The sequence below is a fragment of the Piliocolobus tephrosceles genome, chromosome 4 (genome assembly GCF_002776525.5).
Source record: "Piliocolobus tephrosceles isolate RC106 chromosome 4, ASM277652v3, whole genome shotgun sequence".
NCBI lineage: Eukaryota > Metazoa > Chordata > Mammalia > Primates > Cercopithecidae > Piliocolobus > Piliocolobus tephrosceles.
In genome coordinates this window covers 114,304,340-114,321,952 of record NC_045437.1, presented here as the reverse complement: position 1 = coordinate 114,321,952, position 17,613 = coordinate 114,304,340, and the positions used below count along the sequence as shown (strand labels likewise).

General features: G+C 41.1%; 1 protein-coding gene across 2 annotated transcripts in view; it reads left to right on the top strand.

Annotated features, from left to right (window-relative positions):
* The window catches only part of SIMC1 (SUMO interacting motifs containing 1), an 87,435-nt gene that overhangs the window by 40,848 nt on the left and 28,974 nt on the right, over window positions 1-17,613 (top strand). For both annotated transcript variants that reach the window (XM_023185096.2, XM_023185097.3), the window contains exons 3-5: window positions 3,469-3,701; window positions 4,790-4,859; window positions 17,107-17,261. In XM_023185096.2, coding sequence (XP_023040864.1) covers window positions 3,469-3,701; window positions 4,790-4,859; window positions 17,107-17,261 — 458 coding nt within the window. The remainder of the gene's footprint in view (window positions 1-3,468; window positions 3,702-4,789; window positions 4,860-17,106; window positions 17,262-17,613) is intronic.

The window sequence follows — 17,613 nt, the reverse complement described above, 5'->3', positions numbered from 1 at the left end:
ACATCTTCCCCTAGGGATTGTGTGTCCTTTCCCTAGGCCTAGGAGGAGGTCAGTGTGACTGGAGTCCATGCATGAGAGGACAGGTCAAATTAATGAAATATCATTCATAAATGAAATTTCTTATCTTTCTTCCACTTGTGAAGACCCATTCAGTGTAGAGGCCCAGATCTGGGTTCAAATTTTAGTCCCACACTTAAAAACTGTCACTTTTTTCTTTTTTCTTTTTTTTTTTGAGATGAAGTCTCGCTCTGTCTCCCAGGCTAGAGTGCAGTGGCACAATCTTGGCTCACTGCAACCTCCACCTCCCAAGTTCAAGAGATTCTCCTACCTCAGCCTCCTGGTAGCTGGGACTATAGGCGCATGCTGTCACACCTGACTAATTTTTTGTATTTTTAGTAGAGACGGGGTTTCATCGTGTTAGCCAGGATGGTCTTGATCTCCTGACCTCGTGATCCACCCGCCTCAGCCTTCCAAAGTGCTGGGATTACAGGCGTGAGCCACTGCGCCTGGCAGGGCACTTTAGCTTCTTGAGCCTGAGCTTTCCTATCTATAAAACGGAAGTAATAACATACCTCACAGGGTCGTACATGTAAAGTGTGAGGGTGTTGGACTCATCGTAGGCCTTATGTAAATTCTTATCTTCTAGCTGGATGTGGTGGCATGCACCTATAATCCCAACTACTCAGGAGGCTGAGGCAGGAGAATCACCTGAATCTGGGAGGCAGAGGTTGCAGTGAGCTGAGACTGCACCACTGCACTCCAGCCTTGGCCACAGAGCAAGACTCTGTCTCAAAAAAATAAATAAATTTTTATCTTCAACTCCTATGCCTTCCCTTCCTGATGCCCTTATTACAACTTCCATATCACAGACATAATAATACTCTATCACTTAAGGGCCTCCAAAATTATTACTTGCTGACTTTGGGGGAGGAAACTCAATTTTAAGACATGAGTGGGAATGCTACTTTCCATTGGTCATCATTGATTTATGAGAAGTAAACTAGATGTGTCAGGGAAAATAACTGTGGTTAAGTTCCACAGTATGAAGTGTTTTTTAGTTATGTACATCCCATCCCCATATTAAGAAAACCAGCTTGAAATAGTTCAGTGTCAAAAGGTATGCTTTCCTCATTCAAGCAGTGATCCAGGTAGGCGGGAGCCAAGGATTCATACTGATTTGACCTTGGAGAATGATTTTTTTTCTCTTTTTTAAAATTAGTACATCTTCGAATATGTTTTATGTCTTCTCCTTCTGAATGCCTCTACCTGCTTTTTTTTTTTTTTTTTGAGATGGAGTCTCACCCTGTCACCCAGGCTGGAGTACAGTGGTACAATCTCAGCTCACTACAACCTCCGCCTCCCAGGTTCAAGCGATTATTCTCCTGCCACAGCCTCCCACGTAGCTGGGATTACAGGCGCCCGCCACCACTGCTGGCTAATTTTCTGTACTTTTAGTAGAAACAGGGTTTCACCATGTTGGTCAGGCTGGTCTTGAACTCCTGACCTCAAGTGATCCATCCACCTCGGCCTCCGAAAGTTCTTGGATTACAGACGTGAGCCACCGCGCCCGGCCCAGACAGCATTTATTATTGTGAATAATTTGATGTCTTTCCTTCCCAATTGCCTTTTTATACATAGGCATTTTACTTATTTTAATAATTGGGATTTTTAACATATACACTTATTATTTTTGTTGTTTATGGGGAGTAGGGGTTGAGAGGATGGCTCTGAAGTTTATGCCACCTGTGTTTGAAACCAGCTTCTGCTATTTGTTGTATGACGAATGCTTACCCTCCAAATCTCAGTTTCTTTATTTATAAAATATGAATAATAATAATAGTATATATTTCCTAAGATTATTGTAAGAACTGGTTGAGGATCAATTAAGTCTTCAGTGCTGGGTACGGTGGCTTATGTCTGTAACCCAAGCATTTTGGGAGGCCGTGGTAGGTGGATTGCTTGAGCCCAGGAGTTTGAGACCAGCCTGGACAACATGGTGAAACCCCCTCTATAAAAAATTGAAAAATTAGCTGAACAAGGTGGTACACACCTGTGTCCTAGCCACTCTGGAGGCTGAGGCAGGGGAATGGTGTGAACCTGGGAGGCAGAACTTGCAGTGAGCCAAGATCGCGCCACTGAGTTCCAGCCTGGGCGACAGAGTGAGATTCCATCTCAAAAAAATAAATAAATAAATAAATAAATAATTGTTTAAGGCCGGGCATGATGGCTCACACCTGTAATCCCAGCACTTTGGGAAGCCAAGACAGGCTTGATTGCTTGAGCTCACAAGTTCAAGACCAGCCTGCGCAACATGGCGAAACCGTGTCTACTAAAAATACAAAAAAAATTAGCCGGGCATGGTGGCACACGCCTATAGTCCCAGCTACTCGGGAGGCTGAGGTGGGAGGACGGCTTGATCCTGGGAGGCAGAGGTTGCAATGAGCCATGATCATGCCACTGTACTCCAGCCTGGGTGACAGAGCAAGATTATCTCAAAAAAAAAAAAAAATTAAGAGTTCAAAATTTATTGTTATTAAATCCTCATATCAATCAAACTTTAAAATTGTTTAATTTTAATTATAAAAGTAATAAGTGTGTATTATGGACATATTGAAAAATATGGAAGAGCACATACAGAAAAAATCACCCCTAATTCTACCACCCACATAATAGAAAATCACTTTTCACATATTCTGTCACAGTCTTTATATACATATTTTTTGGGGGAAGAAGCAACTTAATATTTACTCTTCTCACAGAAAAAAAAAAATGGAATTCTTCTCCTAACAACAAAATGAATTTAAAACTTCTTTCTTATCTATTTCAGTATCTGATATAGTATCACAGCTATCCCTAAGTCTCTAGTTACCCTCACCCCAAAATCAACCTAGGCTACCTCTTGACCCATTTGTATTTTTCTGTCTATGCTATATTTTAACATAGATGAAATCATGTTATATGTATAATACTGAATTCTGATTTTTTAACTTTATATAAGCTTTTTCGCATGTCATTAAAAGTTTTTTAGCTGAAGCTCTTGTTTGTCTGTTTGTTTTGAGATGGAGTCTCGCTCTGACACCTAGGCTGGAGTACAGTGGCGCCATCTCGGTTCATTGCAGCCTCCACCTTCCGGGTTCAAGCAATTCTCATGTCTCAGCCTTCAAGTAGCTGGGACTACAGACACATGCCACCACGTCTGGTTAATTTTTATATTTTTAGTAGAGATGGGGTTTCACCATGTTGGTCAGGCTGCTCTCGAACTCCTGACCTCAAGCAGTTCGCCTGCCTTGGCCTCCCAAAGTGCTGGGATTACAGGCATGAGCCACTACGCCCAGCCTCTTTTTTTTTTCTCATTATTAAATATTTCAAATGCCTGGAAAACTTTGCTATCTTCAACCTATTCTAGAACCTCTTGTTTTTGTATTCTACAGAAATCCCTCCTAATTTCCTTCTTTTTAATCTCTACAGAACAAGGGTCAAAAATTAGAACCCATCCCTCATCGAAGACTAAGAATGGTAGCAAATACCATTGAAGAGAATTTTCCCCTGGGGACTGTGCAGTTTTTGATGGACTTTGTGTCACCCCAGCATTACCCACCAAGAGAAATTGTGGCTCACATCATCCAGAAAATCTTGCTCAGTGGCTCTGAGACTGTGGATGTCCTAAAGGAGGCCTACATGCTTCTCATGAAAATTCAACAGTATGAACCGTAACCTCTGGCTGTTGGTGAATCTTCTAGGGATCTTGGACTCAGGGCATAGCTTTCTCTTGATAGCCTTTTTTAACCTGTTACACAGTGGGTGACTTAGTATATTAGTGTTATTTAAATTGCAGATGATAAGAAACCCAGTCCAAGCAGACCTTAACTACTGGTAAAAGAGAATTTAATGCCTCATGTTACTAGAAACCTAGAAGTAAGATGTGACTCGATTCAGTATACAAAAATGGTTACCAGGATTCATTTTGCAGCTCTACTTTGGTTCTGTTTCGGAGCTGCGTGTGGTAGCCCTCTCACCCTCAGGCTTTTATGACACTTCCAGTGGGAGAGAGAGTTTCCTTTACAGTCACCCAAGAGTTCTGAAATTGAGTCTTGCAGGATTTAATTTGCCTAATGAGAGACATGACTGTATCTTTGAGCCAATCAATGTGAATTGAGGGGTAGAACAGCATGATTGGCTAAAAAAGTCACATACTTCATTTTGGCGTTCTGGTAGGTAAAACTAGTTGGTTAAGAGTAGTGAAGAGTTGGTTTCTTTTTTTTTTTTTTTTTGAGACAGAGTCTAGCTCTGTCGCCCAGGCTGGAGTGCAGTGGCCGGATCTCAGCTCACTGCAAGCTCCGCCTCCCAGGTTTAGGCCATTCTCCTGCCTCAGCCTCCAGAGTAGCTGGGACTACAGGCGCCCGCCACCTCGCCCGGCTAGTTTTTTGTATTTTTTAGTAGAGACGGGGTTTCACAGTGTTAGCCAGGATGGTCTCCATCTCCTGACCTCGTGATCCGCCCGTCTCGGCCTCCCAAAGTGCTGGGATTACAGGCTTGAGCCACCACACCCGGCCAAGAGTTGGTTTCTTAAGACAAAATTATAGTACTAAAGCTTTCCAAAAGGGGAGTGGATACTGGGTAGCAAAAAACAATGAAGTTCCACTACTCTCAGATTGACATGGTATAATACCAGAGGGTGAGCAAGAGCATGGAGGATAAGAAGAGGCTTCTTCTTTCTATCACCTTCCAGATCCCATCCCTTCTCCCTCTAAATTCTCCATAATTCTAATTGATTTCACTTGACTTTCAGGCTACATCCAGCCAATGCCAAGACAGTGGAGTGGGACTGGAAACTGCTCACCTATGTCATGGAGGAAGAGGTAACAACAATTACGAGGTTATATCTTCTGTAGGGGAAGTTTTAACTGTAAAGAAAAGTGATACCAGGTGCTATGGCTTATACCTATAATCCCACCATTTTCGGAGGCCGAGGCAGGAGGACAGTTTGAGCCCAGGAGTTCAAGGCCAGCCTGGGCAACAAAGTGAGACCCTGTCTCTACAAAAATAAAAATAAAAAATTTAGCCAGGCATAGTGACGCATGCCTGTGGTCCCAGCTACACAGAAGCCTGAGGCAAGAGGATTGCTTGAGCCTAGGAGGTTGAGGCCAGTGATCCATGATCACAACACTATTCCAGCCTGGGTGACAGAGCAAGACCCTGTCTGAAAAGAAAAGTGACAGTAAATCTGGTAATAAAGTCTACACCATTATTCCCTCCTGATACTCCCACCCTTCCAATTCAAGATTTAGTATGTTTACTTATCCCTGTCCTTGAGATCCCATTAAAAATAATAGTAAATGAATAGAGAAAGTTATAAATTCATGGCTATAAAAAAGAGGGAAGGATAGTAGATTTGAATGAAGATTAGGGAGACCTACAGAGAATGTAAGAGTAATGACTGATGAAGCTGGGCAGAGAAAGCCACATACATGTAGAGAGGCTATAGCCAAGGAAGGATGAATCTTCCCTTTAGAGCACCAGAGAGGTCTTGGACTTAGAAACACAGTATCTAATAGAGGGCAGGAGTCAGATGTGGGCTGTAATTGGATCTTTATTTTGAAAGTTTGTGGATGGAACAGCCAACGTCTTCATCGCTGAGGACAGGAGGATCAGTAGCCAGGTTACCTACCTTCAGGCAAAAAGTCAGAGAATTTATTGTCTAAAAAAGTTTAATGAGGCTGGGCACAGTGGCTCATGCCTGTAATCCCAGCACTTTGGGAGGCCAAGGCGGGCAGATCACGTGAGGTTGGGAGTTTGAGACCAGCCTGCCCAACATGGAGAAAACCCGTCTCTACTAAAAATACAACATGAACTGGGTGTGGTGGCACATGCTTATAATCCCAGCTATTCAGGAGGCTGAGGCAGGGGAATTGCTTGAACCCGAGAGGTGGAGGTTGCAGTGAGCCAAGATAATGCCATTGCACTCCAGCCTGGGCAGCAAGAGTGAAACTCCGTCTCAAAAAAAAAAAAAAAAAAACGGTTGAATGAACCGTCTGTAATAAACAAAGACAGCTAGTGCAGAGTTGGTGCTACAGGAAAAATGTCTTCCACATTCTGACCTTTAAGGATCCTCAAGTTTAATAGCCAACTTTTTGTCTGCTCACCTAAAGCAATTAGCTACAACAAATTACTTTCAACTTAGAATTCTGTACATAGCCAAACTATCAGTTAAGTGTGAGGAGAGAATTAAGATATTTCCAGCTACGCATGAATTTGAGAATATATCCCCACACCCTGTTTCTTAGGAGGTTACCTGAGGTAGTGTATCAAAGGCATGAGGAAGTCATCAAAAAAAGCAGGGAGGCATGGGATCCAGGGAACATCAGATTTAATCCAGGAGAATATTGAAGAGAAGTCCCAAAATTACAATGAACAGCACACCTAGGAAGCAGTTTGTCCAGATTGGAGTGAAATAACGGAAGATTTTAAATAGGAACAGTCTGGAAGACATCAGCAAGATGGTAAACTAGGAAGCTCCAGGCCCTTGTTACCCCATGGAGACATTGGATTAACAACCGTATACAGGCCAGAATATCACTATGAGAACTCTGGAGCCGAATTAAGAAGCTTCAGTGCCCAGGCCAATGGCTAACCAAGAGCATAGTCTATCAAAAGTGCTAGGAAAATTTGTGGCATTTTGCATGCCCATGTGCTTCTCCCTGCCCAGCAAAGCATGGTTCAACCAGGAGAAAACCTCCCATACCTTGACTCTTCCCTTGGGCCAGAAACAAAAGAGTGGACCATGCATACAATGTACTGACTTGTCTGGGGGCTGCAGGCATGAGCCACCGTGCCTTTCCTGGAGTGGGAGACTAAGATGGGAGTATCACCTGAGGTCGGGAGTTCTAGGCCAGCTCAGCCAACATGGTGAAACCCTGTCTGTACTAAAAATACAAACATTAGCTGGGTGTGGTGGTGCATGCCTGCAGTCTCAGCTACTCAGGCACAAGAATTGCTTGAACCCAGAAGGTGGAGGTTGCAGTGAGCTAAAATCATGCCACTGCACTGCAGCCTGGGCAACAGAGCAAGGCTCTGTCTTAAAAAATAAAATAAGTTATGGGTATACAGTATATAAATATCTAACTTAAGACATTGATAACATAAATTGGGGTGGAGTAGTAAAGAAGTAGAGGTTTTTGTATGCAACTGAAGTTGTTAAACTAGATTGTTATAACTTTTTTTTTTTTTTTTTTTTTTTGAGACGGAGTCTCGCTCTGTCTCCCAGGCTGGAGTGCAGTGGCCGGATCTCAGCTCACTGCAAGCTCCGCCTCCTGGGTTTACACCATTCTCCTTCCTCAGCCTCCCAAGTAGCTGGGACTACAGGCGCCCGCCACCTCACCCGGCTAATTTTTTTGTATTTTTTAGTAGAGACGGGGTTTCACCGTGTTAGCCAGGATGGTCTCGATCTCCTGACCTCGTGATCCAACCGTCTCGGCCTCCCAAAGTGCTGGGATTACAGGCTTGAGCCACCGCACCTGGCCGATTGTTATAACTTTTAAGATACGTTATGTAATCTCAATGGTAACTTCAAGTAAGATATCTATAGAATATACCCAAAAGGAAATGAGAAAGAAATCAAAGCATGTCACTACAAAAAAAAAATCAATGAAAAATGAAGGAAGGCAGTAACAAAGGAAAGGAGGCCTGAAAAGGCTACAAGACATATGGGAAATAATTAATATGGCAATAGTAAGTTCTTCCCTATCAGTAATTATTTTAAATGCAAATAGATTAAAGTCCCCAATTAAAAGACAGAGATTAACTGAATGGACTAAAAACCAGGATCCAACTATATGCCATCTACAAGAGTCTCACTTTACATGTTTTCAAATACCAAACTCTTGTCACCAGGTGCAATGGCTCATGCCTGTAATTCTAGCACTTTGGGAGACCAGTGTAGAAGGATTGGTTGAAGTCAGGAGTTCAAGACCAGCCTAGACAACATAGAAAGACTCTCTCTCTAAAAAAAATTTTTTTTAATTAGTAGGCATGGTAGCACATACCTGTTGTCCCAGCTACTGTGGATGCTGAGGTGGGAGGATCCCGTGAGCCCAGGAGTTCTAGGCTGCAGTAGGTTATCATAGTGCCGCTGTACTCCAGTTGGGTGACAGAGCAAGACCGTGTCTCTAAAAAACAAAAGAAAGAAAGACTTGCTGAAAATGAAAGGATGAGAAAAGATATTCCTCACAAATAGTAACCCAAAGAGAGCAAGGGTGGCTATACTAATGTATGACAAAAAGACTTTAAGTCAAAAACTGTTACAAGTGGCAAAGAAGGACATTATATAATAAAAGGGTCAGTTCACCAAGGAGGTATAAAAATTACAAATATATATGCACTGAACATCAGACCTCCTAAATCTATAAAGCAAACGCTGACAGAATTGAAAGAAGAAATAGACAACACAATAATAGGGGGAGATTCAATACCCCACTTTTGATAATGGATAAAATAACCAGACAGAAAATCAATAAGAAAACAGAGGACTTGAACAATACTCTAGGCCACTTCAGCATAGACATATACAGAACATTCCACCCAAAAACAGCAGAACACACATTCTTCTCAAGTGTACATGGAGTTTTCTCCAGATAGACCACATGTTGGGCCACAAAACAAGACTTAAACAAAATATAAAAACATTGACATTTTACCAGGTATCTTCCAATCATAGTGGGATGAAACTAGAAATCAACAGCAGAATGAAATCTGGAAAACCCACAAATATATGACAACTAAACAACACACAACAGTGGTTCAGAGAAAAAAAAAATCTCATGGGAAATTTTAAAATACCTTGAGACAAATTAAAATGGAAATATGACATACAAAAACTTACGGATGCAGCAAAAGCAGCACTAAGAAGTTACAGATATAAATAAATGCTTACATTAAAAAAGAAGATCTCAAACCAACAACCTGACTATATCTAAAGTAGGAAAAGAAGAAACTGAACCCAAAGTTAGCAGAGGGAGGTAATAGTAAAGATTAGAGCAGAGATAAATGGAGAATAGGGAAAAAAAATGAACACCACCAAGATATGAGGTTTTTAAACATTCCATTTGTTTTGATGCAGGGTCTCACTCTGTCACTCAGGCTGGAGTTCAGTAGCACAATTATAGCTTACTGAAACCTTGAACTCCTGGGCTCAAGCCATCCTCCAGCCTCAGCCTCTCAAGTAGCTGGGACAACAAGCATGCGTCACCACACTCAGCTAATTTTTTTGTTATTTTTTGTAGAGGTGGGAATCTAGCTAAGTTGCCCAGGCTGGTCTTGAACTCTTGGCCTCAAGTGATCCTCCCACCTTTGCCTCACAGAGTACTAGGATTACAGGCATGAGCCACTGCACCCAGCCACAGAGTTGGGTTTTTGAAAAGATCAAAACTGACAAACTCTTAACTAGATTAAAAAAGAGAAAAGATTCAAATTACTAAAATCAGCATTGATAGCTCAGCGATAGAATTTTTAAAAATTACTAAAATCTGAAATGAAAGAGGGGGGCATTACAACCAGTGCCACAGAAATAAAAAGGATTATAAGAGAATACTGCCAACAATTATACCCCCAATAAACTGGATAACCTAGAATAAATGGAGTAATTCCTGGAAACCTACCAAGATTGACTCATGAAGAAATAAAAAATCTGAACAGAATAATAACTAGTAAGGAGTCAGTAATCAAAAACCTTTCAGCAAAAAAGCCTACAACAAGGTGGCTTCACTAGTAAATTTGGCCAAACATTTAAATAAAAATTAGCACCAATCCTCCTCAGAGTTTTCCAAAAAACGGAAGGAGGATTTTCAGCTTATTCTATGAGGCCACCATTACCCTGTGATATGGTTTGGCTGTGTCCCCACCCAAATGTCATCTTGAATTGTAGATCCCATAATTCCCACGTGTCATGGAAGGGACCCAGTGCAGGGTAATTGAATCATGGGGGCGGGTTTTCCTGTGCTGTTCTCATAATAGTGAATAAATCTCATGATATCTAATGGTTTTATAAAGGGGAGTTTCCCTACACAAACTCTCTCGCCTACTGCTGTATAAGATGTAACTTTGCTCCTCATTCGCCTTCTGCCATGATTGTGAGGCCTCCCCAGCCATGTGGAACTGTAAGTCAACTAAACCTCTTGCCTTTATAAATTACCCAGTCTAGGGTATGTCTTTATTAGTAGCATGATACACCCCGATATCAAAGCCAGATCAAAAAAACTACAAGCAGCTGGACGCAGTGACTCATGCCTGCAATCCCAGCACTTTGGGAGGCCAAGGTGGGTGGATCACTTGAGGCCAGGCGTTCAAGACCAGCGTGGCCAACATGGCGAAACCCCATCTCTGCTAAAGATAACAAAAATTAACTGAGTATGGTGGCATGCACCTGAAATCCCAACTACTGGGGAGGCTGAGGCAGGAGAATCGCCTGAACCCTGGAGGCAGGGGTTGCAGTGAGCTGAGATGGTGCCACTGCACTCCACTCTGGGCGATAGAGTAAGACTGTCTCAAAAAAAAAAAGGGGGGAAAGGAAAAAACTACAATAAAACTGCCAATCAATGTACCTGATAAATGTTGATGAAGAAACCCTCAACAAAATACTAATGAACTAAAATTCAACAGCACATTAAAAGGATATGCAGTCATCTCTTGGTTGACTACATGGGGGAACTGGTTCCAGAACTTCCTTTGGATACCAAAATTTGCAGATGTTTAAATCCTGTATAACCTATACACATCCTCTTACATCTGTAGATTACTTATGATACCTAATACAATGTAAATTACATGTAAATAGTTATACTGCATTGTTTAAGGAATGATGACAAGAAAAAACATTTGCATATATTCAGTATAGATATAAATTTTTTTCAAATATTTTCAAATCTTAATTGGGTGAATCCATGGATGCAGAACCCACAGCTACAGAGAGCCAACTGTACACCATGAACATACGGGATTTATTCTTGGATAGTTTAACAAATGAAAATAAATGTGATACAGCATATTATAGAATGAAGAGAAAAAACACACGATCACCTCAATTAATGCAGAAAACACATTTGACAAAATTCAACACCCTTTCTCAATAAAGACACTCAAACTAGGAATAGAAGAAAACCACTTCAACATAGGCCATTTGTGAAAAGCCCACAGTTGGCATCATACCGAATGGTGAAAGACTGAAAGATTTTCCTCTAAAATCAGACATGCCTACTCTTGCCACTTCTATTCAACATAGTACTTCAAGTCCTAGACAGAGCAGTTAGTCAAGGGAAAGAACTAAAAGGCATCCAAATTAGAAAGGGAGAAGTAAAATACCTCTGTTCACAGGTGACATGATCTTATGTGTAGAATATCCTAAAATTCTACCAAAAAAAAAAAAAAACTAGTAAATGAAATAATAAGTGAATTCAGCAAAACAGCAATATATAAAACTAGCTCACAAAACTCAGTTGCATTTTTGTTAAACCAACAATGAAAAATCTGAAAAGGAAATAACACAATTTCATTTACAGTATCATCAAAAAGAATAAAATACTCAGGCATAAACCTAACCAAGGAGGTTAAAGATTTGTACACTGAGAACTACAAAAAGTTGAAAGAAATTAGACACCACTAAATGGTAAGGCTTCCTGTATTCATGGAGTGAAAGACTTAATATGGTTAAGATGTCAGTACTACCCAAAGTGATCTACAGGTTCAACACAATTCCCATCAAAATCCCAACAACGTTTTTTTTTGTGTATGTGTAGAAATAGAAAATTCCATCCTAAAATTCATGTTGAATCCCAAGGGACACCAACTTTTAGTCTTTCAGAAGTTGGTGTCTTTAGCCGAGCATGATGGTGGGCACCTGTAATCTCAGCTACTCAGGAGGCTGAGGCCAGAGAATTGCTTGAACCCAGGAGGCAGAGGTTGCAGTGAGCTGAGATCTTGCCATTGCATTCCAGTGTGGGTGACAGAGTGAGACTCTGTCTTTTAAAAAAAAAAAAGTTGGTATCTTGCAAAGGACACCAAACGGCCAAAGCAATCTTTTTTTTTTTTTTTTTTTTTTTTGAGACAGAGTTTAGCTCTTATTGCCCAGGCTACAGTGCGATGGCGCTATCTCAGCTCACTGCAACCTCCGCCTCCTGGGTTTAAGCGATTCTCCTGCCTCAGTCTCCCGAGTAGCTGGGATTGCAGGCATGTGCCACCATGCCTAGCTAATTTTGTATTTTTAACAGATGGGTTTCTCCATGTTGGTCAGACTGGTCTTGAACTCCCAACCTCGGGGGATCCGCCCACCTCAGTGCTCGGATTACAGGCGTGAGCCACCATGCCCGACCAGTCAAAGCAATCTTGAAATAAAAAGAACAAAGTTGGAGTTCTCACACTTCTTGACTGTAAAACATAAAGCTACAGTAATCAAAGCAGTGTGGTACAAGAAAAAGGATAGACATATGGGATAGAGAGCCCAGAAATAAACCTTTGGTACATGGTCACGTGACCTTCATTAAGGGTGCCAAGACTACACAGTGGTGAAAAGACAGTCTCTGAATGTCATAGGAAAAAGTAGATATCCACTTGTAAAAGAATGAAGTTGGACTCTGAACATATAAAAATTAACTTAAAATGCATTAAAGACCTGAATATAAGACCCAAATCTATAAAATTCATTGAAGAAAGCATGGGGCAAAGCTTCATGATGTTGGATTTGGCAATTGATTTCTTGAATATGATACCAAACACACAGGCAGCAAAAACAAAGATAGACAAATAGTACTGCATCAAACTTCAGAACTTCTATGTGTCAACAGAGTGAGCAATAAAAATAGAAAATACAAAAGTAGAGTGAAAAGGCAGCCTATGGGATGGGAGAAAATATGTATTAATCATTTATCTGATGAGGGTTAATATCCAGAATATATAAAGAACTCCAGAAACTCAACAACAAATGAATAACCCAATTTCAAAATGGGCAGAGGACTTACATGGACATTTCTCCTAAGATGATATAGAAATGGCCAACAAACTTGTGAAAAGATACTCAATATAACTAGTCATTAGAGGTATACAAATCAAAACCACAATGCAATGTCACCTCATACCCATTAGAATGGCCACTATTTTTTAAAAAACAAACAATAAGTGTGGGCAAGGATTTGGAGAAATTAGAACCTTTGTGCACTCTTGGTGGGATTGTAAAGTGGTGCAACTGCTATGGAAAACAGTATGAGGGAGTGTGAAATGGGAAGTTGTTCAATGGATATAGAGTTTCAGTTTTGCAAGATGGAAAGTTCTGGGGATCTTTTACAGGACTGTGAATATACTTAACAATACTGAACTGTACACCTAAAATTGTTTAAGATAGTAAATTTAATGGTAATGTGGTTTTTATAACAATTTTTTTTTTTTTTTTTTTTGAGACAGAGTCTCTCTCTGTCGCCCAGGCTGGAGTGCAGTGTCGCAATCTTGGCTCACTGCAAGCTCCGCCTCCCAGGTTCACGCCATTCTCTTGCCTCAGCCTCCCGAGTAGCTGGGACTACAGGCACTCGTCACCATGCCTGGCTAATTTTTTGTATTTTTAGTAGAGATTGGGTTTCACCATGTTAGCAGGACGGTTGTGATCTCCTGACCTTGTGAGCCACCTGCATTGACCTCCCAAAGTGCTAGGATTACAGGTGTGAGCCACCGTGCCCGGCCTTTATCACAATTTTTAAAGTTTTGTTAAAGAAAAAACAGATAATAACAAACATTGCCAAGAATGTGGAGGACAGTCTCATACATTGCTGATGAGAATATAAATAGTACAGGCACTTTGGAAAATGGTTTGACAGTTCTTTAAAAGTTGAACATAAATTTATTCACCCTATCTATTCCAATTCTAGATATAGACCCAACAAAAATGAAAATGTCCGTGAAAGACTTATATTCAAATGTTCAAAGCAGTGTTATGCATAATAGCCAAAATGTGGAAATAACCCAAATGTCCATGAACTGGTGAATGGATAAACAAAATGAAATACTATTCAGTTCTAAAAAGCTATTGATGCATACTATTAATACAGGCAAACCTTAAAAAAATTAAGCTAAGTGAAAGAAACCACACATAAAACATTACATATTATATGATTCTATTTCTAAGAAATGTTTAGAAAAGGCAGATCTAGAGAGACAGAAAGCAGATGAGTGGTTACCTTGGCCTGATGATTGGAAAGGGAACTGTAAGTGCCCATGAGGGATCTTTTGGGGTAATGGAAATGTTCTAAAAATAGATTATGGTAATGTTTGCACAACTCAGTAGGTTTACTACAAATCATTGAATTGTACTTTTAAAATGGCTGAATTTTATGGTATGCTAATAAAGTTGTTTTATGTATTTATTTTTAAGACAAGGTCTCTTGCTCTGTCACCCAGGCTGGAGTACAGTGGCATGATCATAGCTCACTGCAGCCATGACCTCCTGAACTCAAGTGATCCTCCTGCCTCAGCCTCCTAAGTAGCTCAGACTATAGGCATGGCTAATTTTTTTATTTTTATTTTTGTAGAGATGGGGTCTCGCTATGTTTCCTGGGCTGGTGGTGTTTCCTGGCCTCAAATGATCCTCCCACCTCAGCCTCCCAGAGTTCTGAGATCACAGGCATGAATGACTATGCCCAGCCCACATTATTTTAAAAAAAAAAAGAGAGGGAGAATTATTTCGGGGGAAAAAAAGGTATTCTCAAGATTCAGCACTATTCTTGAGGAGTTGAAAGAGGTATATTATAATTACAGGTAGTTAAAGGAGGGGAGAAAAAAGCAAAACTCTAGAAAAACAAAAAACTTCACAAGAAAGGAATGATTTTCTTAGTTTACTATCTGGATTTACTAAAAGTATTTAGTAAATGTATTTAGTAAATACTTTTAACATAATCCTGACACTGTAAACACTATGTAGTTATAACATTTAGAATATATACAAAGCATAGGAGACAATTTTATTAGCCTTGATGATGTAAAATGGAAAGTATAGAAGATAAAGGTTGGAAGATGAAAAGTGACAGGACCTCTGAAAATAGTAGGGCTGGTGTAACATTCTTACCTTCCAAAATGGGGAGTCAAGAGATAACTCTCTCTAGGTGATAGAAATACACTTATTTTAGGAAGAGAAGAGGTGGGGGATTGGCCTAAGTAAATTCTTACCTAGCATAGCAGAAATCAATAGATAATGTCTACAGTTGATAAATCAAGAAATCATAATAAAAAGTCTATTTCTTTAGAGATGTTTATGGTGACTTCTAGAAGAATTAGTTAAAAATTAGTCTAGGATACTGGAGAACACAAGTAGTGGTGGAGAGTGCTGTCAGTAGAAGACTTTTAATCTAGCACAAGGCTGGGCGCAGTGGCTCACGCCCAGCACTTTGGGAGACCAATGCGGGTGGATCACCTGAGGTCACGAGTTCAAGACCAGCCTGACCATTATGGTGAAACCCTGTCTCTACTAAAAATACAAAAATTAGCCGGGCTTGGTGGCAGGCACCTATAATCCCAGCTACTCGGGAGGCTGAGGCTAGAGAATTGCTTGAACCTGGGAGGTGGAGGTTGTAGTGAGCCGAGATTGTGCCACTGCACTCCAGCCTGGGTGACAGACCGAGACTCCAAAAAAAAAAAAGAAAAAGAAAAATCTAGCACAGGTACTTGATTTTTTAAAAAAGTATTTGCATCAGTTATCAAGGATTAGAGAAAAATAAACACATGTGGAAGACAAAGATATTGTCACCTCCTCCCAAAAAAGAAAGAAATGATAAGTATTTAGAATGGTCACTTAGTTTCCTACTGACTAAATCATATCCTGGTCCATTAGTTTATGTTCTGAGAAAATATACCTATTCCCTGGAGTTTGGATGTTTCCACATAGTCCCGAAATAGTTTGATACCTCTCGTTCTTTAAAGTTTGAAGCCTAAGCTCCCAGCACTTGTCTCGTAGTAAAGGGAAACCAACAAATTGTGCATGCCTGCCTACTATGTGACAAGTACTTACACTGTCTTTGGTAAGGTTAGAATTATCCCCATATAGGCCGGGTGCGGTGGCTCAAGCCTGTAATCCCAGCACTTTGGGAGGCCGAGACGGGCGGATCATGAGGTCAGGAGATCGAGATCATCCTGGCTAACACGGTGAAACCCCGTCTCTACTAAAAAAATACAAAAAACTAGCCGGGCGAGGTGGCGGGCGCCTGTAGTCCCAGCTACTCGGGAGGCTGAGGCAGGAGAATGGCGTAAACCCGGGAGGCGGAGCTTGCAGTGAGCTGAGATCTGGCCACTGCACTCCAGCCTGGGCGACAAAGCGAGACTCCGTCTCAAAAAAAAAAAAAGAATTATCCCCATATAAACTACAAGGACGCTAAATTCTAGAGGGCTTAAATAAGGGACAGAGCTAGATCTAAAACAGCAACAAAAACTGAATGCTGTGTGCCTCCAAAGCCCATGCTCTTTAACTGTTTGTCAGTTAGGATCATTTCACCTGTAACAGAATACCCAACTCAGACTTGGCCCAGCAGTCAAGTTGAGCCAAGCCAACAACTTGGCTCAATCAGGTCCCATAACTGGAAGTTCATCAGCAGAGTGGACATCATGACAGTTTGATCTAGCAGCATAGGAGTCATTAAAGAACCAGTTTCTCTTTCTCTGTTTTGCCATCCATAGTTTTGGGTATATCCTGAGGTTGATAGGTTCAGTGACAGGGAGAGATTAAATTCCCATGGCTGTCTCTTAAATCAAATGATCTACAATCCTAGAGACTCCAGTAGATATTTGATTGCCACTTAGGTGTTAGAAAATTATAATTATTTGCAGACGACTAGATCCTTTGAACAAGTAATAATACTTAAAAAATGGTTTCTGAAATCTTATAAGGTATGATTCTTTTAGCAGTCGCCCTATTTGTCCTCTCTCATAATGACCCAGACTACCTACCCTCTCCTGGGAGCCTCTCTTTTAAGCACAGGCATACTTGTTGATGCATGGCCTTCTCTTGGGCTTAGTGTTTATGAGAGCCCAATGTTGACTGTCATCTAGGAGACTGAGAAGACTGACTTCTCATTCTTTTTCCCACAGGGACAGACTCTGCCTGGGCGAGTCCTTTTCCTGCGTTATGTTGTTCAGACCCTAGAAGATGACTTCCAGCAGACCCTGAGGAGACAACGGCAGCACCTGCAGCAGTCCATTGCAAACATGGTGCTGTCCTGTGACAAGCAGCCCCACAATGTCAGGTGAGCAGCCACCTGAGCCCTGAGATGGGAAGAGGTAAGGGATTATAGGTGGGCAGCTGCTGAAGCCAGAATATCAGCCAGGTGAGGTTTTCTAGTCAGTAGGTAGTGTAGTAGGGCTAATTGTTAAAACTATAGATAGACCGGGTGCAGTGGTTCACACCTGTAATCCCAGTACTTTGGGAGGCCGAGGTGGGTGGATCACTTGAGGTCAGGAGTTTGAAACCAGCCTGGCCAACATGGCACAACCACGTCTCTACTAAAAATACACAAAGTAGCAGGGTGTGGTGATGCATGCCTGTAATTCCAGCTACTTGGGAGGCTGAGGTGGGAGAATCACTTGAACCTAGGAGGC